The 25,319-nt window shown below is 44.0% G+C and overlaps 2 protein-coding genes across 6 annotated transcripts; both read left to right on the top strand.

Moving 5' to 3' along the window:
• The first annotated feature begins 135 nt into the window (after positions 1 to 135).
• Positions 136 to 16,976, top strand: LOC144071348 (DENN domain-containing protein 5B-like). 5 transcript variants are annotated; one of them, XR_013299615.1, is made up of 23 exons: positions 136 to 464; positions 4,046 to 4,155; positions 4,236 to 4,920; positions 6,075 to 6,262; positions 6,357 to 6,836; positions 7,205 to 7,436; positions 8,314 to 8,464; positions 9,718 to 9,744; positions 9,903 to 9,996; positions 10,076 to 10,195; positions 11,104 to 11,256; positions 11,331 to 11,409; positions 11,481 to 11,547; positions 12,121 to 12,249; positions 12,325 to 12,446; positions 12,513 to 12,658; positions 12,748 to 12,866; positions 12,947 to 13,131; positions 13,201 to 13,283; positions 13,738 to 13,864; positions 14,042 to 14,216; positions 14,366 to 14,636; positions 15,588 to 16,976. XR_013299615.1 is itself a non-coding variant. In XM_077596357.1 (22 exons), the coding sequence occupies exons 1-22, from the start codon at positions 356 to 358 to the stop codon at positions 14,547 to 14,549; spliced, it is 3,762 nt and encodes a 1,253-aa protein (XP_077452483.1). In that variant the 5' UTR covers positions 136 to 355; the 3' UTR covers positions 14,550 to 16,976. The 5 variants fall into 5 exon arrangements, 4 of the variants coding, with proteins under 4 accessions (XP_077452483.1, XP_077452482.1, XP_077452485.1 ...); XM_077596357.1 differs by having other exon boundaries at positions 10,079 to 10,195; positions 14,366 to 16,976; XM_077596356.1 differs by having other exon boundaries at positions 137 to 464; positions 14,366 to 16,976.
• Positions 16,977 to 17,836: 860 nt separating this feature from the next.
• Positions 17,837 to 24,308, top strand: LOC144071404 (SIN3-HDAC complex-associated factor-like). The gene is made up of 6 exons (XM_077596471.1): positions 17,837 to 17,972; positions 21,214 to 21,341; positions 21,409 to 21,508; positions 22,593 to 22,716; positions 22,797 to 22,947; positions 23,427 to 24,308. Exons 1-6 carry the CDS (start codon positions 17,844 to 17,846, stop codon positions 23,740 to 23,742), a joined length of 948 nt encoding a protein of 315 aa, XP_077452597.1. The 5' UTR covers positions 17,837 to 17,843; the 3' UTR covers positions 23,743 to 24,308.
• Positions 24,309 to 25,319: the final 1,011 nt, after the last annotated feature.

Raw genomic sequence — 25,319 nt, 5'->3', positions numbered from 1 at the left:
ATTCATCGTAATATTTTCCAGTGTCCTTCCCCTAAAAACACTCCAAGGAATTGTTGCCGGATGATGCGTTCAAGTGCTAACTCTCTCTCCTCCAGCAATCACCCGTGCAGCTCCTCCCCTCCCAAGCCCGGCTCGCCGCCTCCTCCCCCCGCCAGCTCACATGAGATGACCGTCGTACCATCCGGTGCTTCTCCTCCACTCGCCAGGCGAACCCTCGCGCGAACAACACCCAGCCTGACTCCCGAGAGGCCGGCGACCTTCTTCCGAAGAAATCGCCTCGTCACGGCTATGTTCGCCCGACAGCTTGGCGTTTAGACGGATTCCCACGCAGCGTTCTCTCTCCGTTTGACCGAGGATGAGCACCACCGGGGCGGCCACGGGATCGGCTTCATGCCGCTTCGCCCACTACTTCGTCGTGTGTGGACTGGACCCGGAGACGGGCCTGGAGCCGGATGATGGAGCAGGTACCTACCGAAATACTCGACATTTAAACAGCCAAATGTTATATTTTTAGTCTTTCAGAATCTAATTTTAACCCATTAAATACGTAACATGTCGTTGTTTACAATCTGCTAGTCACCCGCAAGCTTATCAGCCCCATTTTGTTATGCTATCAATACTCAGAAGGTACATCAAAGAAACCAAAAGCATGTTTTATTGAATATATTTAAGCAAGTCCGCTAAATAACGTTTAAATTCGGGGAATTTCATCACATTTGAATGCTTTTAGTGTATCGTTTTGAAACGACACAATCATTCAAAAGCTATTGTCCTTTTTCCCCTGCTGTCATAGTTCATGTTAACCCAGTGAATTCATGCTTCACTGAACTGTTCATTCACCAATCAGTTCAAATTTATTGGACGTTTATCGCCGTCCATGGCCGTTTATGAGATAAAACCAGTCATATTTTCTCTTGCCAATCCTTCCCCATTTTCTCCACCTGACCCTGAGAATAACTGGTTGTGTGACTGATGTTGGCAAGATGTCTGAAGGGTTGTCATGGCAATAACAATCGACAGGGCTTTTATTCTCAGGCAAGGCAAGAGGAATTAATAAATCCTCGAGAAAAATTGACGTCTGGAACATTTAACGTCACTTCAATGCTTGAAATGGAGGAAAAAAACAATAACCATGAGATTGCCCCTCTCTCAAATTATGGCCACCAGTCTGAGTCGGTGTCGTATAGTAGTGGCAAGGATGGAGGATATACGTATATCATAAAGCCGCGGGTGATTTGGTCTTCCAACTAGCCGGCGTGCTCTTAAATGGCCGGCTCGCTGGCGAGGGGGCGACCGAGCGCTCCGGCGTTGGGGTGTTTGCCAATCTGCTTATGTAACAGTGGGCCATCTCAGCACCACTGCAGCAGAAGCCGTAGCAGGATATGCTCTTTCAAGGGATTTCCTGGCTGCATGGGAACATTGGTTCTTAAGCCGGGGCGCGAAAGACCATGCGGAAAATGTTGGATCCGGATCAGACTGCAAAAGTAGCCGTACTTGGTTATTTAGCTTTTTTTTTGGACTGTGTGCGACACAAAATAGCTGTATCGGGTCCCGATATTGTCCAAAAATAGCTGTATCGGGACCCGATACAGCTATTTTTGGACAATATCGGGACCCAATACAGCTATTTTTTGGCAATATTGGGACCCGATACAGCTATTTTTGGACAATATCGGACCCGATCCAGTAGTCATGTGTTAGCAGTATAGAGCTCCAACTTCTCATTTGAACTTGGACGGTAAAATGTCATGTTCTTGGGGACTTACTTCCTCCTCTGACCCACTTTCCAATTTGCATTTCACGAGAAACATGTGTGCTCACCTATCTACTAATTTTCCATTGAGTCATACGATCTCTGACAATAGCTATTCCTCCATTACATTATCGTTTTTGAAGAATGCAGATCCACAATGTTACATAAATCATTATTTTTGTCCAATTTCAATAGTTATAGATCTTATTGAGTCTTGATTGTTTATTTTTGAATACTCTTTGACAAGATGCTATCATTTAAATAGTTTGAAAAAAAACATGCTCATTAGACTTTGGATATTAATCGTAAAATGGACAACAGGTTCAATGAGCATAACATTTTCACAGTTTTTAGCCTTAACAACAGGCTGTTGGTTCAATTGGCGTTTGTTAGCATAACATTTGAACAGTTTTTAGCCTTAACCACAGGCTGTTGGCTCAATTGGCGTTTGTTAGCATAACATTTGAACAGTTTTGCCAGACGTACATACGCAACTGAGGCTAACATAAGCTAACCCTTAACCTAACACGGTTCTGAATAGTAGAGTACTGTAACAATAAATAATACATGAGCCGATGAGTTGACTAGTTGAATAACTGGTTATTGGTCAACTTTCAGAAGAATCCTTTTTTTACACATTGAAGTTTTAACCCTCCACAATGAATACGTGTTGAGATTTTTAAGCAATCGAGAATTCCCAGGCACTCGGGAACAATGCACTGTTGTTGCCTCGTGCATGCAATGCAGTGTGTTGTGCAGCCTAATCAAATTTCACATGACGTTGCACGTCGGAATGCCGGGTTCGGGCTTCCGCTCGGCCCGTTCACGCCTGACGACGGCCTCGCTGTATCAGGGGTGACTTGAGCGGACAGCCAGGACTGCCCGACCTTCCATTTGTGCTTCGCGTTGCTCAAATAAGTGAAAGCTAAATATATTTTGCACTCTGAGAACTTGCTAGGCCGACATATTTCTTTTCATCCATCAGCAAGAGGACACCTGAAACGCAGGGCCGGTTTTTGCTATGGGCAATCTGGGGGAATGCCGAAGGGGGAAACTATTTGGGGGTGCACAAGAGCCAATTTTTTTTCTTACTGTAACATATTTTTTTTATAGATTTTATAGCTTTGGGTTTAATCCGATCATAAAAAACACAATTTAAAGGCAATTGTAAAAAGGGTGTCTAAAACATCTACCACAGTCTGAGTGAATGCATGTTATGCTAATTATTTTAAATGTGTTATCATTTTAATTCCATTTTTTTATGTTTCAGGGATTATGCAGTTTACATTGGTGTGTGGATGTTGGCATATTTGTACATTTCTATTGTGTCTATTTATTTTTTATTTTTTTGCTAAAAGGATACTCTATGAAAAGTATGTATTTAGAAAACATTTGATTGGTTGTTTGTCTCCTTGGCAACCAATTCAGGGTGGGCCCCGCCTCCTAGCTGGGATTGACCTTGTGTTTCTAGCTCATTTTATTTTTGATTTAAAGTTGAAAATGGATGAAATGAAGAATACATTGATTTGAACAACATAGTACTAAGGAACTAGTGAGTAAGGAAGGTGCAGATAAAAAAAAACAGGTCTTTCTTTCTCTCAAGGAGATTTGCGTGTGCTTCAAGCACTTGTTTGGTCTGGTTTTGATCGAAGAGCAGCTGCACAAGAGCTCGTGCATCAACACTTGAGCAGAGGAGGACAAAAATATCAAGTGAAGGAGATAAAAATGGCCGGCCACACCAGCTGCTTTTTATCTGCACTTGCAGTAGACCAGAATGTATGTTCTGGATATTATTGAATTGATATCATATTGTGGTTACGTATTTTTTTGTTTCTTTGTTTCGCAATATTAGACGCACAAAATGAACATTTGCTACCGTCCCATACTCCGAAAATAGCCGTTGTCCAGTGTGACTTATTAACCTGTGACAAATACTACATTTCCTTTTTTTGAGCTTAGGTGGGTGTGGCTTTGTTGTCCCAAACTATTATGTTAATTCTTCTAAGATTTCGACAGTAATTTACATTTTTTTGTTTTGTTTAGGTGGACAAGTAGTTAGCGTGTCAGGCTCACAGTTCTTGGTTTGTGGGTTCGAACCCAGGTCGGTCCTCCCTTGGCTTGTGTGGGTTTTCTCTGGGTACTCAGGTTTCCTCAGATGTCAAAAACATGCAGGGTAGGCTGAATGGAGACTTAAAATTGTCGCCTAGCTGGTGCCCGTAGCTAGCTGGGATGGGCTCCAGCACCCCCCGCGACCCTTGTGAGGATAACGAATACTTTCCAACCGTATTGCAGGCGAGAGCTTCGAACAGAGCCCCATTCAGAGGTCCTTCAAGTCCAGAGTTCTGGTCCACTACCCGGAAAGCACGGAGAGGAACCCTTTGGACAAAGATGCCGTCAACATGGTGAGATCGCCGCCGATGGCTCGCGGGGAACAGCATGGGACACTTTTGGGGGCTGAGCGGCCATGTTTTTTTCTCGCCAGCTATGCATGCCAAGGGGGCTGTCCTTCAGCACCCGGGCCGAGCTGCCGGAGCCCCGCTTCCACTCCTTCACGCTGGGCTCGGAAGACGGCTCGCGCTCCTACGGCTTCGTGCACACCTTCTACGAGGAGGTGGCGGGCCCGCGGATCGTCTCGGCCATGCAGACGCTCCAGCGGATGCACCACGTGGAGCGCCACTCGGCGCCGTCCTCCTGCGCGTCTTCCGCCGCCTCCTCGCCGTCGGCGTCCAGCACGGACTCGCTGGCCAGCAGCTCGGACGAATCGGACGGCGACTCCGCGGCGGCCGGCGGGACCGGCTTCGACCCGGCCCGCGACACGCTCTACGCGTCCAAAGCGCTGTGCCTGCTGACGCCGCTCCCCTTCCTGGGAGCCTCCCGACACTTCCTGTCTCAGCTGCACCGAGCCGCCGCGTCCCGGACGGCGCCGCCGCTACCGCTGGAGAGTTACATTCACAACATTCTGTACGAGGTGCCGCTGCCGCCGCCCGGGCGCTCGCTGAGGTTTCACGGCGTGCAGGGGCCCATCTTGTGCCAGCGACCTGGCCCCGGCGAGCTCCCGCTGGGGGAGTATCCCCTGGGGGAGGCCTTCTCCTTGCTGGGGGTGGAGAACATGGTGCGACTGCTTACCTGCTCGCTGCTGGAGACGCAGATCTTGCTCTACTCTCAAGGTATGTACACAACCTGTTTATTACACTACCAATTTCGTCATATGCAGTTTCTGGGTATGATGACATTTTGTCGAGTCATTGATGATGACAAAGCCTATGTCCGATTATTATACTACAATGGGACCTCAAATTAATTTTCTCGCATACAAGCCGTATTTGTAACAAAAAAAATGATGACTGAATCAAGGGCACGGTTTATACGTGCACAAAGACAAACCGTGACCGGACGAGAGCTGGTTTCAACAGTAAACTCTCTGTCATGTTGTCAAACGTCCGGGCGACAAAACGTCCGGGCGACCAAACGTCCGGGCGACCAAACGTCCGGGCGACCAAACGTCCGGGCGACCAAACGTCCGGGCGACCAAACGTCCGGGCGACCAAACGTCCGGGCGACCAAACGTCCGGGCGACCAAACGTCCGGGCGACCAAGCGTCCGGGCGACCAAACGTCCGGGCGTCCAAACGTCCGGGCGACCAAACGTCCGGGCGACCAAACGTCCGGGCGACCAAACGTCCGGGCGACCAAACGTCCGGGCGACCAAACGTCCGGGCGACCAAACGTCCGGGCGACCAAACGTCCGGGCGACCAAACGTCCGGGCGACCAAACGTCCGGGCGACCAAACGTCCGGGCGACCAAACGTCCGGGCGACCAAACGTCCGGGCGACCAAACGTCCGGGCGACCAAACGTCCGAGTACCAAGATAAACTACACTCCGGACTGGTCGCCGGTCAGTCGTACGACGATAAATGACCATTCACACTCACAATCACACGCCATACTTAAATGAATCACAAGCATGCAAAAACATTTGTGTAAGGAGGAAGCTAACGTTAGCACACAAACACATCTGTTGTTGTGAGACAGCCAATGGGAGGCCAGCTAAGTGTGGGGTGATTGTCAACCAGAAGTTAACATAATCTCCAATAAATGATCCAAAATGTCGCAATGGCCCACCACCTACAGTCCTTTTCATCCGCCCCTCCCAGTCGAAATGGATTGGACGTTAGCGCCGTCGATAGCGGCCAATGCAGTGTTGTGGTCAAGAACGTTTGGACGTCATTGGTTGAAGCACGTGTTTTGACTTTCAACTTGACGAGCAAGCTGCAGCTCACCTTGACCTCACTCTTCCTATCGTCTTCTCTGATTGGTCCAGACTGCCAGCGTTTGATGACGGTCGCCGAGGGCATCAGCACCTTGCTCTTCCCCTTCCAGTGGCAGCACATCTACCTGCCCATCATCTCCACACCTTTGCACCACCTGTTGGACGCTCCCGTGCCCTTCCTGATGGGCATCCAGCGCAGGGACGGCATTCCGCGAGCCGCCCTCCACTTGCCCCACGAGGTGAGGACCTCCTTTTGGACCTCTCCCTCCACGCACTTTTGCAGTGTCGACCATTCTTCAGTTTTTGAGTATATTCTCCGTTATTCCCGCACAGGCCAACCTTTGCTTCGTGGACATCGACGGCCACTGCGCGGACTTCCCCGAAGGTCTCCCGGCCTTCCCGGAGCAAGCCGAGCTCATCCGGGAACTTGGCGAGATCCTCCGGGAAGGAGGCGCTCTGACGAAAGCCACCTCGACCTCCTCTCGACTCAGCAGTTTAGTCCTGGAGGACCTCATGGAGGACAGGAGGAACGGGAACCTGGGAGGCGACGAGCTGGAGGTGCTGGAGAGGTTGCAGGCTCTGGCCCGGGGGTGCGGCGGAGATCAGCCGCCGGGCCCGGACCGGACGCCGGGATGCGTCTGGAAGGAGGAAGAAGAGGCTCTCGCTGTGGCTAAAAGCAACCTTCGCCTGAGGGAGGTTTTCGCCGGGCGTTTCTCCGCCATGTTCGGCCGCTACGAGGACTTTGTGGTCCACGGCGCGCACGATTTGGATTCCTGGATGAGCAACAGAGAGGGAACGCCCTGTTTTGACAAGGTACGCTGAGCGCCGATCCATGTCGAGGGATGTGTACCCAATTATCGTACCTTGAAATTTTTTTTAAAAAGGGATAATTCGCAATCATATCGCTTTCAGTGTTTCTTCTTTGGTAAATTCATGACAACCGCCGGGGCTGAAAAAATTAATCTATAAGTCGCAGGACCAGACTAACTACACAAAGTGCGACTTATAGTCCGGAAAATACGGTACATGGTAAAAAATCTGCTCTGTTTTACCCGATTCCGATCTTCTGGGGCCCAATTTCCAATCCCGTCAATCGGGATCACCCCTAATAATTCTTATTCATTGATTTCTGACCAGATTAATTTGATGTTAATGATTTTTTTTTTAAATCTATATTTCAGGGTGCCTTCCTGGCAGCTCAACCTGTGACCCACTTGCACTTCCTGTCCCGCTTCCTGGAGACATCCATGTTTTCCTCTTTCGCCGACGGCAAGGCCATCTCCCGCTGGGCCGAGCGCGAGCCGCTGCAACAGCTTTTCGACACCCGCCTGGAAAAGGAACGACTCGCCCGCACGGAGCCGACCGACTGCCCCGGTGGCCGCTACGGGAAATACGCCACCATATTTGATTCAGGTAAAGACAAATTAGTCGATTGATTTCAGCAACTCTACTGTGATATTTTTTTCTTCCCACTTAAGTCGATCACTTGTGCAAAATCAGGAGCGCTTTCGAATATTTAGGTAGGCTGCTTCTTCTGCTCAATTGGGCGGTAGAACATCAGATGAATAAAACATTTTTTCTATGAGCATCCAATTCATTTAACATAAAAGGCAACGCGAGAGGATTTGGAGTTGCGGGGGAGGGGTGCGAATGGCGTGCTATATTAAACATGGGGGTGCGTAAAAGAATGTACTGGGGGATGTTTTTGTCCTCTATTAGCCTCTTTTTTTCCACCCCCTTTTAGCTTCCTTCCACTGGATTTTCAAAGCATCTATATTTTTGTAGTTTATTCTTCACCAAAAATATTTGGTGATTAGCTAATTGTTAAACAAAGTTCCAATGGAAAAAAACATGAACCCACATAGTTGTGTAAGCGTTTTTTCAAAGTAAAAGCCGATGTTTGGAAAAACATCTAATAATATTTTGATCAATTTTAATGATAATTGTTTTCTTTCTTGACGGATTGCAATTTTTTTCTTTTTAAATATTATTTTAGGGACAAAATATTGTTTTTGTTTTTGATAAAAGAGACTATATACTGCTTTACTTTTTTGTTTTTCATTAAAATAGGAATATTGGAAAACATGAGAAGATATTTTCCTTTTGTTTGATATATATTTGTTCAAAAAAAAAAAGATTTACTATTAAAAAAAATCTAAAGTTGTCCTTTTTTAGGAAAGCAATGTCTTTAAACAATGTAATGACTTTCAAAATAGTCAAATAATTTGACATGAAAATGGATCAGACGTCTATCACCGTCACAAAAAAAAAACCTTGTCTGTGCCTGCAGCCCAGTCCATCGAACGCAGACACCTGAAGGCCGACCACACGGCCATCCACCCGCACCTCCTGGACATGAAGATCGGCCAAGGTCGCCACCAGCCGGGCTACTTTCCCAAACTGCAGGCCGACGTCCTCTCACACTCGCCCAACACCAACAAGTGAGTCTTTTTCTCTGCCCAAACGACCGAGCGCTAAACGCTAAGACAGCGGCATTGACTCAGCGCGATGGCAATTGAAGGCGCCGGTCCAAATGGAACTCGCAAATGAGCTTGATTAGCTGTAAATGGAGCGCTTTTATACGGCGCTTGGCTCACTCCTGTCTACCCCGTAACTCTTTTTGACTCGCCGCGAGCGCCGCTCGCTGTCGAGTCGTAACGTGAACGATTCATTCAGGCGTGGCAGGAGCGCCGACTGTAACGACGAGCGCTTTTGCTGAGCTGTACTTGGCATTTTACGAGAGTTGAAGTGTTAAAAAATAGACACGACATGAGAGTGACAGGGAGTTTAAATGACTTTTTATTAGCAAGCTTAACTTACTTTTCTACACCTATCGACCCCAGCCCAAACTAACTAAACATCGCTAATTACCTTAAGTCCGTCTATCACCGTTTTTTTTCCCACGCTAATTAAATAATTTATCTTGTCAAACAGTATTCTAAAATAGATGACCAAGACTCACACAGATCCACAACTATTGAAATTGTGCAATAGAAATAATTAGGGACGTCCCCGATCAGAAATCGGATGGGAATTTATCGGAAATCACATCTATTTCAGAAGATCGGAATGTTTTGCCATGGCGAATAATAAGTTAAGGTAACAAAAGGATCCATTAGTACACGTGTCAAAGTGGTGGCCCGGGGGCCAAATCTGGCCCGCCGCATCATTTTGTGTGGCCCGGGAAAGTAAATCATGAGTGCCGACTTTCTGTTTTAGGATCAAATTAAAATGAAGAGTATAGATGTATATTAGATTTCCTGATTTTCCCCCTTTTAAATCAATCATTGTAATTTTTTAATAATTTATTTCTGTTTTTAGTTCAAAAATCATTTTGTAAAATCTAAAAATATATATAAAAAGCTAAAATAAACATTGTTTTAGATCTATAAAAAACTGAATATTCAGGGCTTTTAATCCAGTTCTTTTAATCCATTTATTAAAAAAAACCTAAATATTATATCTAAAATGGTCCAACCCACATGAAATCGAGTTAACGTTAACGCGGCCCGCGAACCAACCCGAGTCTGACACCCCTGCATTAGTATAATGCAGAAAATATTTACATATGTATCCAGACGATTTTGACACTATTGAAACAAACCTTAAAGTAAAAAAAAATGTCCAAGAAATCACAACTAAAATGGCTCAATTTATGTAAAATAAACTATTTTATCAATTTGTCATGGAACAGTTTGCCTCTACATAGTGGAAACCAAAGGTAAGGTTTCCGGCATAGGGCCTACGACTCAATAGAAAACACTAGTCTAGAATCGTTGTCTTTATCCTGTGACGAGCAGGAATTAGAAATTGAAGTCCTGAAGAAATTGATCAAAGACAGAATCGCTATAAATGAATGTGTGATTATTTCCTTTCGAGGCGGTCCAGTCGTGTCATGGCGTCACGCAAAAGCAATGCCAGGAAGTCATCATCTGCAGCAGAGCTAGCCGGACCGGACGCTGAACAAAGACAGGTCCGTTGTTTGCCGATCGCACCCAAGTTTTCAAAAAAAAAGTACTATTTAGCGTCATTTTTTGGTTCTTTTTTCTCAGAAGCACTCGCTAGCAAGGAAGCCGTTGAACCAGTTGAAGTTTCTGGACCTGTCGCCCCAAGTCATCGCTCAGATTCACAGGGATTTCGTCCAAGGGCTGCTGAGCGAATATCGATTAAAGGTGAGAGCTTCCACCGAGGTTATGACTATGTCTACTTTGAAATAAATGACCGTACTGGCCGCATTCTTATGTGTTATGGTGTGTAATTTTTGCGCATATAAGCCGTACCCTTTTTTGCGACAAATACGGCTTAATGTGCGAGAAAATGGCTGTGTTAATAATAATAATAATCGGACGTGTGTGTGTATATATATGTATATATACATGTGTGTATATATATATATATATACATGTATACATATGTATATGAATATATATGTATATGTGTATATATGTATATGAATATATATGTATATGTGTATATATGTATATGAATATATATGTATATATATATATGTATATATATATGTGTATATATGTGTATATATATATGTATATATGTATATATGTATATATATGTATGTGTATATATATGTATGTATGTGTATATATGTGTGTATATGTGTATATATGTGTATATATGTATATATGTATGTATATGTATATATGTATATATATGTATGTGTATGTATATATATATATATACATATCTACATATATATACACATACATATACATATATATACATATATACACATATACATATATATACATATACATATATATACACATATATACACATATATATATACATAAATATACAACAACACGCTTATTTATATATTTATTCATGTATTTATTTTATTTATTAACTTACTTATTACTTATCTATTCATGTCTAAAATGCATTCTCACCCTCTTGCTACTGTGACAACGAAATTTCCCGAATACGGGATAAATAAAGTTATCCAATCCAATCCAAAATACGGTACCTCCAAATGCGACTTATAGTCCGAAAAATGCGGTCATTTTCTTTTAGTGGAGAATTCGGGTTGGGTCTAATTTTTTTTCCCTCTGCGCTCCTGTAGACTAAACGTATGTTGATGGAGCGAATGGGGAAGGAGAGCGTGGAAGCGGCTCAGGGCGAAGCCAACATCACGGGTCTGCAGGAGAACACGCTGATCCACGGTTTGTGTGACCTACTAGAAAGAACCTGGGGCCACGGTCTGCAGATGAAACAGGTCAGACATCATGGCGCACGCCGCTCAGTGACGTCAGGGTGCCTACTTAAGCGTCGCCAAATGTGCCGCAATAGGGCAAGTCGGCTCTTTGGTCCCACCTGCTTCACTACAACGCGGCCCTGGAGAAGAAAGAGGTGCCGGCAGAGTCTCCAGGTAGAACGTGGTTGGGATTATGGCGCTCGATAGGAGATCCTATTTTTTTATTTGGCTCAAATTATCTTCAGGAACAGAGCAAAGAGCATGTGAAGATGGCGTCATGCTACTAAGAGGATCCTTGCTACAAGATATGAGGTGAGGGTAGGGATGAGCTCGTACTGGAAATAGTGAGCAACACCCAAATTCCATGACATTAAATAAATATAGAAGAGCCCTTGTCGGATTGCACTGTTAAGGTCAATTTTTTTGTCAAAATACTTGGTATAAAAGAAGCAAAATACTCCCAAAGTTCTTGATGAACCGGGCTAACAGTTGTCGGTGCTAGCATAATAGGTTTTTCATAGCACACTGTGGCTCTCTGTTCTTTTTAAACATGTCTAACTGCCTATTTTTTAGCCTTAAAATGTTATTTTATAAAGGCAACAAGCTGCTAGCTTGGTGTCAGCGCTAGCATAGTAGTATCTAAATTCATTTTAAATGAGTCTCACGACCGAGAATTGCCTTCAAATCGTCCTATGGTCGGATTAATCATACCTATTTGTCCATAAATCCCCATATTTTTATTACGAAAAAGCGGCTAGCTCTCAACGCTAGCAAGCGAGAGTAGATATATCCACACACCCACGGTAGACCTTCTCAGAGGGCCAAAGGGAGCAAAAAAATAACTTAAAATCCCCCCAAAATCAGTATGTAACTTGACTTTTTCAGGTTTATCCAGACAATGAGTGAGGGTCTTTCCGAAGTGGGACAAGCCCGGGCGTGGATCAGCTTGGCCTTGGAGAAGAAGATGCTCTCGCAACACTTGAAAGAGTTACTCACAAACCAGGAATTGCTGAAGTAAACTTTAAATACGTTTCTCAATTTTGCTCTGTGCCTCATCTGACCTGCATTTGCACTCTTTTCTCCACGCAGACAATTATACAAGCCGCACGCCTTCCTTCTCTGCGAAGAAGAAAGAGAGCAGTTTCTCTTCCATCTTCTATCTCTCAACACGGTGGACTACCTCTGCTTCACTCACACCTTTCCTTCCATCAGTGAGTCCAGACCAGGTTGGGAAAGAAAATCCTGATTGAGGAGTTAAAGTCCATCGTTGTTTTCAGGCATTCCCTATCGCGTGGCCATCATTCCCATGAAGAAGCTGAGCATCGCCATGGCGACAGTCAACCCGTGGGTCTGCGTGTCTGGAGAAATGGGAGATTCGGGAGTGAGGCAGATTCCCAAGAACACGCAGGAGATCATTTTCGAGGTTTGTTTCAACGGGTTCTAATGCAACATTAGTTTTCACATTTTTGCCTTTTCAAAATGCCGCCGCTAAATTTGTTTCCTTTGTTCCAGTGCAAAAACCTTGGCCGACTCAGCACCTTGCAGCTGGGGCAGGAGAACTCGGGCCTTTTAGCCAAGTGTCTCATCGACTGCGTCATGGTCTACAACGAGATCACAGGCCACACGTATAAGTAAGAAGATGACGTTTTTAGTCAGGCGGGTTTTTTTTGTTTTCTGGGGTTTTTTAATGTTAAAAGCCACCCTTGGCCAGGTTCCCGTGCGGCCGATGGTTGGGGAAAGGCGTGGGCGACGGCAGCCTGGAGCGAGTCCTCATCGGTCAAGTGGTGTCGCCCGGCGGGGAGGAAGATTCCGGAAGGTGGACGGGAACGCCGCCGGAGCTGGCCTCGCCTTCTCAGGGCGTTCGGGCCGTTCTGGGCTCGCTTGCAAACCGGACCAGTGCGTACTTCAACTTCCGTGGTACTTACTTTGGTTTTTCATTTGACTAATACTCGGGTTCACTTCCAGGAGTCATATCGGTTGAAGTCCACGAAGATATGAGAGAGGCTGCTAATAACCTCGTCAAGCACTTCCACAAACCTGAACAAGAGGTGTGTTTTGGATCAATAACTTCAATGTGACAGTATCTATTACCGATTATTTTTATGATAGTCGACTATTCATTCATTCAATTTCTGTACCGCTTATCCTCGCGAGTGTGGTGGGGGGTGCTAAAGCCTATCCCAGATGACGATAGTCGACCAATCGGTTCAAAAACAATTTGACTGATTCAGACCGTTCCCCAAACATTCCGAAAATGTCCATTTTTAGTTCAGTTTGGGTAAAAAGCTTCACAAAATTGGACATAAAACCTCCCCATACATTTTTACTTGCCCCGTTCATTTTCAATGTCACGAGACCACCATCGGTGGTCGATAAGAAACAATTCAAAATGTACAATAAAAACGACAATAAAATGACAATCAATAAAAACGGAATATATTTTTCGCCGTGTGGGAACTTTGGCTTGAAATGATCTTTTTTTATCCATTTTCTTCATGGCAGAGAGGCAACCTGACCGCGTTACTATGCGGCGAGGGAGGTCTGGTTCCGTCTTTGGAGAAGTTCCTCCTCCACGGCTTCAAAATCAGCCGTCTTTTCCAGAGAAATGTCTTCGTTTGGGACTTTGTGGGTGAGTACCGCTACTACTTTTGGACGTCTATCGTCGTCAGTGGCAGCCAATGAGTTAATGCTCAGAAATACATTTGGAGAAACTGATCTTTTCTTACCAATGACGCACGATGGAGCCCAATTTCCGATCACACGATCATCCGAAACCCCGCCTAAAATCCTTTGCGTATTGTCGTAGAGAAAGCCGTGGTTTCCATGGAGACGGCCGAGGAGCCGGGCAACCCGCCAGGTTCGATGCTGATAAAGGACCCGCCCTGTGAATTGCTCTGCCACTACGTCAACTCCATCAGCGCGTCGCCGCGAAACATCGGGAAAGAGGGAAAATTCCAGCTTTTGGTTTGCTTGGGAGTCAGGTCAGTGGCGCTGAAATTCCACATTAATACGCACAACAAAATGAACAAAATTAAGGAAATTCAAATGAATAAAAGCAGAAATATTTTCCTCATATTTCCGACCGGTACGGTATTTTTATATACGTAACGTCTGACGCTGTCAATGGCAGGGACCGCCTCCTCTCCCAGTGGCTCCCCCTCCTGGCCGAGTGTCCCCTGACCTCACGGACCTACGAGGACGGCGCCCTGATGCGCGACCGCTCCGCCGTGGGTACGCTTTCGCGCATCTTGCACACGCTCAACGAGTTCGCCGTCACGCTGGAGTCGTCGCTGGTCAAAGGCGTGGCCCTCTGACGAAACCCAGCCCTGAACTCTTCATTTACTGTTAAAAAAAGAAGAAAAAAAAGAAAAATTACTGGATGAAGAAAAGCGCTGCGGACGGTGAGTTCCAAAACTTTTGCGCCGTCAATGTCTTTACACGCCGTATCTGCTTCGGGAAGTGGGCGGAGTCTCGTTTGTGTGACTACACTGTGGAAAAAAAAAACGAAACCTCAGAACAAATGCTCGGTTAGAAATGGTTAACGCTGAAAGTAGTGCTGTACGATATGACGATATATTGAAGAGTAACTCCCTATTTTAAAAGTTTTATTCAATCTTTTCCTCATTTTTTTGTGTCTTAGCATGTTGAATCTCCAAATTATTTTTATTGGCCTGCAGCAAATGGTGAACATATCACTGAATATGGCCCAGACAAGAAGCTTAAATTCATTTAACATTCTGTGGCAGTGCTCATTTTAAACAGTAGATGACATTAGTTGCGTCTACAGTACCTCACTACGCTCAGCTGAGGTGTAAAACCTGACATATCGAAAGAAAACATTTCATATTTTTTTTATATTAATTATCTTTGTTTTTTAAAGTTTGTTTCAGTAATGTAAATGTAAGTACATATATATTATACTATACCTTACTCCTTTGGTTTATTTTATTGCTTTAGCCTTCAATTCGTTCACTTCCATCGAGAGGTATGGACATCAAATCCATTTCAATTTGGAAATCTCATATAGTAGTTATTAGATAATTAGCTATCAATACATTGAAGAAAAAATATGTATACTACCATGCTACTTGTTTACAATGGATAGTTTGAAGTTGCAGCACTACTTGAAACATTAAACAGCGAATGGGATAAAAGTTCTTATAATTATATTATCACATAATTGAGAAGATTAAATGGTAGCACATCGTTATCGCTCGTATAGCGATAGGACATCTTTTTTTCATATTGCACGGCACTACCTGAAAGCGTTAACCCTCATCCGGTTACCGCTTGCACTCTCTTGACTTTAAAAAAGAAACCCGCATGGCCAAATCTGTTTGTTTTGTCTCTAGCGTATTGTGAAGTCAACTATCTCGGACCTTAGCCTTATTCGCTTATTTCCACGCCGGAGGAACGTAAGTGACCTTCCGTTGTTTTGTGGTATCTTACCATGCATTTTTGATGATGTGGATTCTTGTTTACTTCATTCACCTTTTTTGTGTCGGCGGGAGTCCCAAATTTTCTCGTCGTTGTAAATACGTCGGCCTCATCCAATAACCTCTCGGTGTCGTGACCTATTTTCGAGTTTGTTTGTGTCAAACGTTTAGATTCTGATCCTGTGGATGGTAGTCCTGCTGTTTGTCTGACATCAAAGTGTTAAATCGAGCGCGCCGGCTCGTTAAAACCATGTGGTATTATTGAGTGAACCCCCGTTTACTTAGAAAATTGGAACGACATGAGGAAAGTTGACTACTTTATTTCGTTTTCCGTCACTTAGAAAGATAGATGTCCAATTCAAACGTGCGGCCCGCGGGCCGAAAGTGGCTCACTAGGGGGTCCCATCCGGCCGTAGGGGTTGGGCAGGGGCGAAGATGCCTTCAATGGCTGCCACTGAGGTAATGGGGGACCTTGGAATGCACGAAAACCAATGGGAAGTAACCTGAAAATCCGCAAAAATGAGCTGTGACCGATAAACAAACAAGTAGCATCCCGGAAAGACCCTAAAATTCAATAGGAAATGATCCAAAATGTACCGCAAGTGACCTGGAAGTACCGTATTTTCTCGCATATAAGCCGTATTTGTAACAAAAAAAAAAAAGATGACTGAATCAGGGGTACGGGTTATATGCGCACAAGACTTGCTATCCTCGGCAAAGTAAGATGTACTATTTGTTGGTTATTTTCTGTTTTGCGGTAAGAAAATAACATTACTGGATGAATTAATTCCATATATTGACCCTAATAATGTGCTTTTGATTCATACAGTATCTCAGAAATACCATGTGTGATGATTTTTCCTCAAGATTTTCCCTTCAAAGTAACACATTTGTACTCACTATTGTAACCATGAAAATGGAGGGGAAACTTGTGAACCAGAGGGCGGCTTATACGCGAGAAATTGTTAAATTGTGTGTGGAGGCGGCTTATATGCTAGTAAATACGGTACCTTAAAATGGAAATTGAACGCTCCCATTTTCCTGCAATCACATTCGTTCATTTGTCCACTGCAGTCAAAATGGTGGCATATGAGTTTGCCCCAAAAAACTATTGCTGAAAAATCTACGATACGGCGGGGGTTCGCCGTAATTGGTTAAAAGTAACGTCTTTATCCTGCACTGTCCCGCAAGCACTATGTAACCAAGCCTCTATTGTTGTTTAAATACAGATTAGTGCGCAATAAATGACGGTTTATTTATTAAAATGTGGAGTTACACATTAAAGTTACTAATGAAACAAGTGCATTCAGTTGTTTCTTTTATCATTTAGTTAAGGTATGGTACCTTGATTTATGAGTTGAATTTGTCACGGGGCGTGGCTTAATGAAGTTGCAATATGGCTATTTTTGACGCGTTATGAATCCATAATTGCGTGCGCGGCAGGATGAAAGATGATCAATAAATGCAGTTGAATTGATTTGTTTCAATGTTTCCTAAATAATATGTTCATATACAAGCAGAGGCTACAATCTAAATTTGTTTGTGTTAAAAATACTGCAAGTTGAAAATGTTTTTTTCCAAAATTGAATACATTTAATCCATGGAAAATAGAAATTTAAATGTTGCTTTGATTAGAGCGCTTTGACACAGTGGTGTAGTAACTCACCAGAATTTCTTAAAGTGATTATAAATTCTCTTCTAATGAATTTGTCGGGAAATTAATTATGTAAGTATCAAATATTCTGCTTGTCATAGTACTTCAGATTAAAAAGGCCACTTTTTAAAGGGCAATACGCAACTGTAAAAAGTATGAGACCACTCTAAATTTGTTGTAATTACAAAGTTTATTTAGTATTTCAATTGCTGTATTTCATATTTTTCTCTCTCAATTAATTGGAAGTCCCATAATTATATGTTATCGCACCTCCAGCATTCGTGCGTCGTGCCATCTGGTGGGGTTGTAGTCAAGCGCTTAGCCCCGCCCCTTTGCTGACATTCTCCAATGTGCCCTAGCAACTGGGGCCGAGCCTCCCGTTCCCGCGCAACGTTCCCATCCTTATATGGGCAGCAGAAGGCAGACGCACGTCTACGTCACGACGTCATTTTATGCAAATGAGCGCGATTGAAGAATCACACGGCGGACTCCGAAATGGAGGCGTGTAAGCACGGCGCATGCGCACTCGCGTTCACAACTCTCCAGTCCGGCCCACAGGCGCAGACATCAACAAGAAACGAACGCCGTTGCCCGCTTTTAAAACACAACCCCTCTACGGAATATTTGTTTTTAAACAACTTTTCAAGGTGAGCAGCCTGTTGTATTTTTTAAAATGTTGTTTTTCTCACGTTAGTCGTCGCTTTGGCAGTCTTTGGACTCTTAACCCGCGGAATTTCACATCAAACGTCGCGTGGTCGCCGTTAAAGTTGCACTTAAAGTTAAGTGGAAACAAGTAAAAACGGGTTTAGAATAGGATTTTCAACGAAATGTTTTTCGCGTGCGATGGCTGTTGTTCGGGAGTCGATGCAGCTGGCAGCCGGGGGGAGGGTGCTGGCCCCTAAAGGGGGGTGGGTAAAGAAACCGCTCGAAAATGTCGATAGAAGTCGGTTTTGGGGGAGAAATAGTTCAATAAATGTGTTCAGGGGGGCGTTGGGGCTCACCATGTGTCGGCCGGAGTGGGGCGTGCGTCCCGGCCAAGTTGGAGGAGCTCTCACGCCCACCCGTGTGCGAGAGCACGCGGCATTAGGCTGTCAACAAAACAAGCTAACACGTACATAAGAATGTGGCCGCTAAATGGTGTCCTTTGAAATACAACGCGAACGTCTTTTAAGGCTTTTAAGCCGAGCAAACGCTCGCCTTTTCGGGCTTTTGGAAACGCTTTGAAGTCGACGGAACATCGAGGCGGCGCTTCAACAGTTCATATCAAATGACTAAAATCGTTTTTTTTTTACTCGTTAAGAGTAAAAATGGGTCGAATTCGCGCCTGTTTGGAGACTTGGCGTCGTTATTTGAGGCGAATGGCGGGTTTATAGCAGGCGAGGAGAAGTGGCGCTTTAAAAAAAAATGGGTGCGCATGAAGGAGGTCGTGTGGCTTGCCATGCTGCCTCGGCGAGTGAAAGAGTGGGCGGCGCTGGGCGGACAAAATGACGATTGCGCTTTGCTACTCGGGGGTAAAAGTCGTGTTAGTGGTCAGGAAGGGGTTGTGAGAGTTTATGCGGTGAGTTTTGCGACTTTTGGGAAGGCGTTGAAGGGAAATTTTGTTGTTGTTCGCATCACGTCTCCCTCCGCCACGCGCTCCTTCCGCCGCCTTTCAAGTGTGCGAGTTCGTTGCCATGTTGAGTGACGTCACAGCGCTGGCTTGTGTGCCGAAGATCGTCTAGGAATATGAGGATGACCCACTCTCAAGTTTGGGTCGGCCCTCACGCGAAGTAGCTGGATGACTACGAGGGATGGGAATATTTCGCACAAACAATTCAAAAAGATTTAAATTCCACAATGCGATTCAGGAACGATTGTTAAAAAATTGTGAACCATTTGATTTGCTTCGGTTCAATAAAAAGTGACAGTTTAAGCCTGAATACTTGAAGTTACAGAGAAGAAAAAAGACAATAAAAATGTACGTTTCAAATTGTTTGAAAATATAGCTTGGGTCAAGGGGTTAATACAAGTCAGGAGGAATTAACATACTATAAAAAACTGGCAATCACTTATGCTTCACTTTCAAGTTTGTAAAACTGCCTATCGAAGGAACAGGAAAAACGAAAACTTTTTTTCTATTTGCTCATGTGACGGAAAATAACAAGTCATTTTACAGCTGTTTTTGCAATCTATTAAAAAAAAAAAAGCAACAACATGGGTATTGGTTGCCGCATTTATGCCAACTAGAGCTCATGTGGGCCGGACCAGTTTATTTTTGGCCCAAAAAGTTCACTTACTTGGCGCGAATGTCGAAAAAATGAAAGCTGTGCGTCGAGTATGAACCAACTACCAAGTGCCTGCCAGGCAGAAAATCGATTTGACTTCCTATTGGGGGACCACTTCCGGCCCACGGGCTGCACTTTGACACCTGTTGTTATAGTTTTGTTTAAAAAAAAAAAACCATGAACTGTTTTTCCCTATAATAGATTTCCGATGTATTGGATCGGGACTCGGTGGCATGCAAAAATATGCCACCAGGACATTCCCGTTGCCGTCAATGGCCGTGTATGAGTCCCAATGGCTCCACCCCTTTTCTTCCACCCGTGCTTCCAACTCCAAACTTATCCGAGTGTGCTCTCTGTCCATTGTGGCATCTCTTTGGCTTCATACCGTCAGAAGACCCCCTAGGATTGATGGCACAAAAAAAAAAAAAACTCTACACACCCTCTCGGTCGAAGGGGGGCGCGGCTTTGCGGGTTTTGCCGCAGTTGCGCTCCCCGGGTGCTGAGGAGACTTCACTTTTTTTGCCTAGCAACATCGTGGAATCCCTGTTCAGCAGCCGCGCTTGATTCATCAATGGCCGTGCGTGCCGGCTAATATTTTGGACGCGGCTGAAGCAAAGCGTGTAGCGTGGCGACATGATCTGTCTGACACACTGTCTGACTGTTGACCTACTTTGCGCGCTCCCACCCAACAACACCAGCCCATGTGGGTCAGGCAAAAAAAAAAGAAGGTATTTAGGGCCACGTTCGTGACTAAGCATCCCGCTTTGGGATTAATTCACACGTCAAATGTCACATCCGATAAAAGTTTAGTGTCATTACGATAAATAATGGGGAGTTTCACCCATTTTTTTTGTATGATATGCAGCTGTTTGCATTTTAATGTGAGGAATTTTATCAGGAGGGATTTGGCGTGAATGACATTTTGAATTGTTTGCTGCAACCTAAAATGATTCAGTGTAAAAAGAAGCAGCACAGTAGCATACATAATTTTGTTATACATATTTTTTTTATATAAGATCTAATAATCCTCTAATACTTGTGGTTTTGAGTTTTAAGACGGCTGTGTCTTATTTTAGTTAATAAACACAAAATTAGAATCAACTTAAAAATCTAATTTCAAATAATTGAGTTAACTTATTTCTTAAATAGAGAAATAGTAAATGAATTAATCATGAATTATCTAATATAAATATGTCGTCTGTACGGATTTGGTTGTGTTGCTATTTTCAATTGTCACGCGTGCATTACTCACAGTTTTTGGCTAACTATTCAATAGCGCTCGGGACGCCTTACTGACTTTTTATCGGTGTCTGTTTGCGTCAACGAAAACATGAGTCATAGTTGATTTGCAATTTTTTTAATTCATTTGCAAGAAGTAACTATTGAAACTATTTCACAAGCATTCGAAAATGCGATCATTTTTAGCTTTATTTTTTTTGCACTCATCGCTGGTACATGCCACAAGAAAAGGGGTCACAAAATGTGAAAATCCACTAGGAAATATCATTTTTTGGCAGGTCTGGTCTGGGTAAAAAAAACATTGAGGAAAATCGGATCGGAAGTCTATCGGGGAATCGCTAATGACTATTCAAATTAATTTTCTGACGTCTTTTTTGGCTCTCAGATGTTCGGCTTCCACAAGCCGAAAATGTACCGGAGTTTGGACGGCTGCTGCATCTGCCGCGCCAAGTCCTCCAGCTCGCGCTTCACGGACAGCAAGCGCTACGAGAAAGACTTCAGGAGCTGTTTCGGGTAAGCGGAGAATGGGCGCCGCCACCCCAAAGAAGCCCCTCCCCCCCCCTAACCAGACGTCTTGCAGATTGAGCGAAACACGATCCGGGGAGATCTGCAACGCTTGCGTGCTCCTGGTGAAGAGATGGAAAAAGCTCCCCGTGGGAACCAAGAAGAACTGGAATCACGTGAGTTTCTTCAGCGCCGGAACAACGTGTCCAATCGATGTGCCCCAGCAAAAAAAAAATGACCAAAAGATGTTGATAAATTAGATTTTCTTCTAGAAAAGCGTCAATGTTGACGCTAATCCTTCTTAATGCACTGATTCCCAACCACTGTGTCGTGGGAAATTGTAAAAAGTCATACAATGTAATATTCAGAGAGAAAAAATAATATGAATGTACTGAGATTAAAATTGAACTATTACAAGGTTAAGGTCAAAATATGATGAGCGTTAAATTATAGATTATACAATTACAAGATTCAAATTGTGAAACAGTCATTTTGTCGCTTATTTTTGTGAGCACTTTTTGGCATAATATTAGGAGATTTAAGTCATATTTGGAGAAAAGTCATAAAATGATGCGATTAAAAACATGACATTACTTGTTTTTGCATCGCTCGAACCAGAAGTTGTTCCCGATCCGCAGGCATCAAATTTTGGTGACATTAGGTCAGTGTGAAAAATTGGATTTTGGATCATTTTGGAGATTTATGTGATTCCTGCTGATAAAACTTTGATGAGAATGACTATTGTTAATATAAGCGACATAGGTTTAAATCACATGTGTCAAAGTGGTGGCCCGGGGGCCAAATCTGGCCCGCTGCATCATTTTGTGTGGCCCGGAAAAGTAAATCATGAGTGCCGACTTTCTGTTTTCGGATCAAATTAAAATGAAGAGTATAGATGTATATTAAATTTCCTGATTTTCCCCCTTTTAAAATCAATAATTGTAAATTTTTTAATCCATTTTTTCTGTGTTTTTAGTTAAAAAATCATTTTGTAAAATCTAAAAAAATATATAAAAAAAGCCAAAATAAACATTGTTTTAGATCTATAAAAAAAACTCAATATTCAGGGCTTTTAATCCATTTATAAAAAAAAATCTAAATATTATATCTAAAATTGCCCAGCCCACGTGAAATCAAGTCTGACACCCTTGGTTTAAATGAAAAAAAAATGTCCCTTGAGATTTTTTCAATGCAAAAAGTGTGCCGCATCTCAAAAAAGGTTGGGAGACGCTGCTCTAATGAACCGGTCTTTTCTTTTAGGTGGTGGACGCCCGAGGCGGTCCCAGCCTGAAGTTGACCTCACGGCCAAAGAAGATCAAGTCGGCGGTCAAGAAAGCCCGTCCCGGCCAGATCAACAGGCTGCACACGGAGTTGAAGCGAAACAGTCTGTCTTCCTTCTGGCCCATTTTTGGCTCCCCGAAGGGTCGGCCAAGTCTGACCGCAGGTCTGCTCTTCCCGCCGTAGATTCTGACGCTCACAGCACCACGTCCAGCGCCTCCCCGGCTCAGTCGCCCAGCTACAGCATCTTGTCGGACGACGGTTCGGATGGCGAGCTGGGCTCGGGTTCGGCCCGCTCGCCCGTCTTCTCCTTCTTGGACCTCACGTACTGGAAGAGGTGCATTCCTATGGCATAATTGTTTATTCATGCAAACACGACACATTGTGGACCAACTTGGGATCGAACCCTCGACTCCAGAACTGCGAGGCCGACGCGCTAACCACTTTTCCAAACCATTTATCCACTATAATATTAATAATATTCTTAATTCGTCTGAGGCTCATCCATTTTACATAAACATCCTGTTTCAACTGTTTAGAGGGGAAGTGATCATTTTTCATCATAATAATCAACAATATTAAATGATATATATTTGATGATTTCAATTTAAAATGTAGAAATCAATGAAATATGACTAAAATGAATTAAGACACTCTGATTATGGCCCATCTAACATTCTGAAATGGCTTTTTATTCAAATGTCATATTACACATGCTGCCATTGACGGCTCCAGACGTCCAATCCAATTTGACTGGGGGAGGGAGGCTGGCATCCAATGAAAATCCCCAAATGTCTTTTTCCTGTGCGCCTTCAGGCAAAAAGTGTGTTGCGGAATCATCTACAAGGGTCGTTTCGGAGAGGTGCTGATCGACCCCCACCTGTTCAAACCATGCTGCCGCAAGAAGCAGCAACAACAACAACAACAGCGCCTCGACGAAGAGGAGGAGGAGGAGGATGAAGAAGAAGACGAAGAAGAGGAGGAGGAGCAGGACGACGACGATGCGGAAGAAGCCGAGGCCACCCGGCCGGCGTCCCCGTCCCAAGGCGAGCAACGGGCGAAGGAGGCCGCGGCCCAGTTGCACGTCACCGTGGTGACCACCCCCACGGCGGCGGCGGAAGGAAGCTGGTAACGAAAGCCGCCGCGTCCTCCCCCGACCAAGCACTCGGAAACAGCTGAAATTCCTTTCTCCGTCGCAATGCTGGAGATTTCTTTGTTTTTTTGTAGGTGGGCGGTTCCCAACCTCGAGTGAGCCGAGGCACCAGTTTAAAAACAATCGAACATGCGCAATAGACGTCAATGGCAGCCAATCAGTTAACTTAATCACAAGTCATTTGTCTCTGAGAACGCCAACATCAGATTTATTTATTCTTTAACCATATGAGGCGATCAAAATTGGACTGCGGTGGACCACCGTCTTTCTTCACTTTACGAACTGGAATGTTTTACGGCATTTACGACAAGAATTTCTCTGGCGCGGCCTAAAAGTTCCAAAATGTAAATATGGCGGTCACGATGCTGGAAATGACTTCAAATCAACAGCAAGTGACCCGCGAATGAACCAAAATTCACCGTCGTTGCCAACCAATGAATTATAATGAACTCTATTTCAGTCTAAATTTTTATTAGCAACCATTTTTTTTCCTTTTTCATCTTTTTAAAAGGATATATCTCATACCTGTCAACCTCTGCCGATAACTGCCCTTATAAATGATTATGATTGCCCTTACAAACCCCCCAAAAACCTTACAAACACTGTACGACTCGTATGGTGTTTGTAAGGTTTTTGGGGGGTTTGTAAGGGCAATCATAATCATTTATAAGGGCAGTTATCGGCAGAGGTTGACAGGTATGATATCTGTTCTTAGCAGGAGCGCACCGATAAAGAGTATCACGATATATGGTCCCGTCCCTAATTTAAAGCCAAACGTGAACTTTATTTCTCCATTTTGCCACGGCGCTCAGCTTGGGAACCACCTCGTTAGCCAGTTACTGTATGGACTCTCATCTTTCACTTTAACCTATTCAATACTCTCACCTTCCTGAAATAAGGACCATCATTTTTTTTTCTTTTGCTTTTTTTGTCGTTTTATGTGCTGGACTTTTCATTTGCAGATCCATTTTGATTCCACAACGCAATACAGTAGATCCCCGTTTCTTCCGCGAGATGCTACGTTACGTCCGTCACCCGATATTTTGCATGCGAACCTTAACGGGATGGTAATAGAGAAGGTTTTTTTTTTTCCTGGAGAAAAAAACAACAACAAAACTGTCCATTTTCACGTTCTCGATGAGTGGCGTCGGAACGTGGGCCGATTCACAGCTTCAACAGCAAATGCACTAGCCTTACTCGCTCGCTCGCCACGGTTTAGCGTCCATTCCGGTTTCGTGGAACAAGATGGAGGGAAATTTAAAGGGACAGATGCGACCATCTATTGTGGCCTCAGCACCACGCAGTGCTTTTTTTAATTTATTTCTTTTTTGGCATGACTGGCAAATCCCACTCATCCAAAAGACCCCCATGATCTGATGCATGAGTCGACTCGATTGCATGGCGTTATACCAAATGTCAATCGGACTTTTTGTTTTATTTTGTTTTTACTTTCCAGGGGGTGGATTCCTCTGATGAGCTTATTTTTGTATTTAAACTGAAAAAATACAAAGATGGGAAAAAAATCAAACAATAAGACACAATGCGACAGTGAAAAG

The sequence above is a fragment of the Stigmatopora argus genome, chromosome 3, assembly GCF_051989625.1.
Source record: "Stigmatopora argus isolate UIUO_Sarg chromosome 3, RoL_Sarg_1.0, whole genome shotgun sequence".
Taxonomy (NCBI): domain Eukaryota; kingdom Metazoa; phylum Chordata; class Actinopteri; order Syngnathiformes; family Syngnathidae; genus Stigmatopora; species Stigmatopora argus.
The sequence above is the reverse complement of the archived record's forward strand: the minus strand, read 5'-3'. Positions and strand labels throughout refer to the sequence as shown.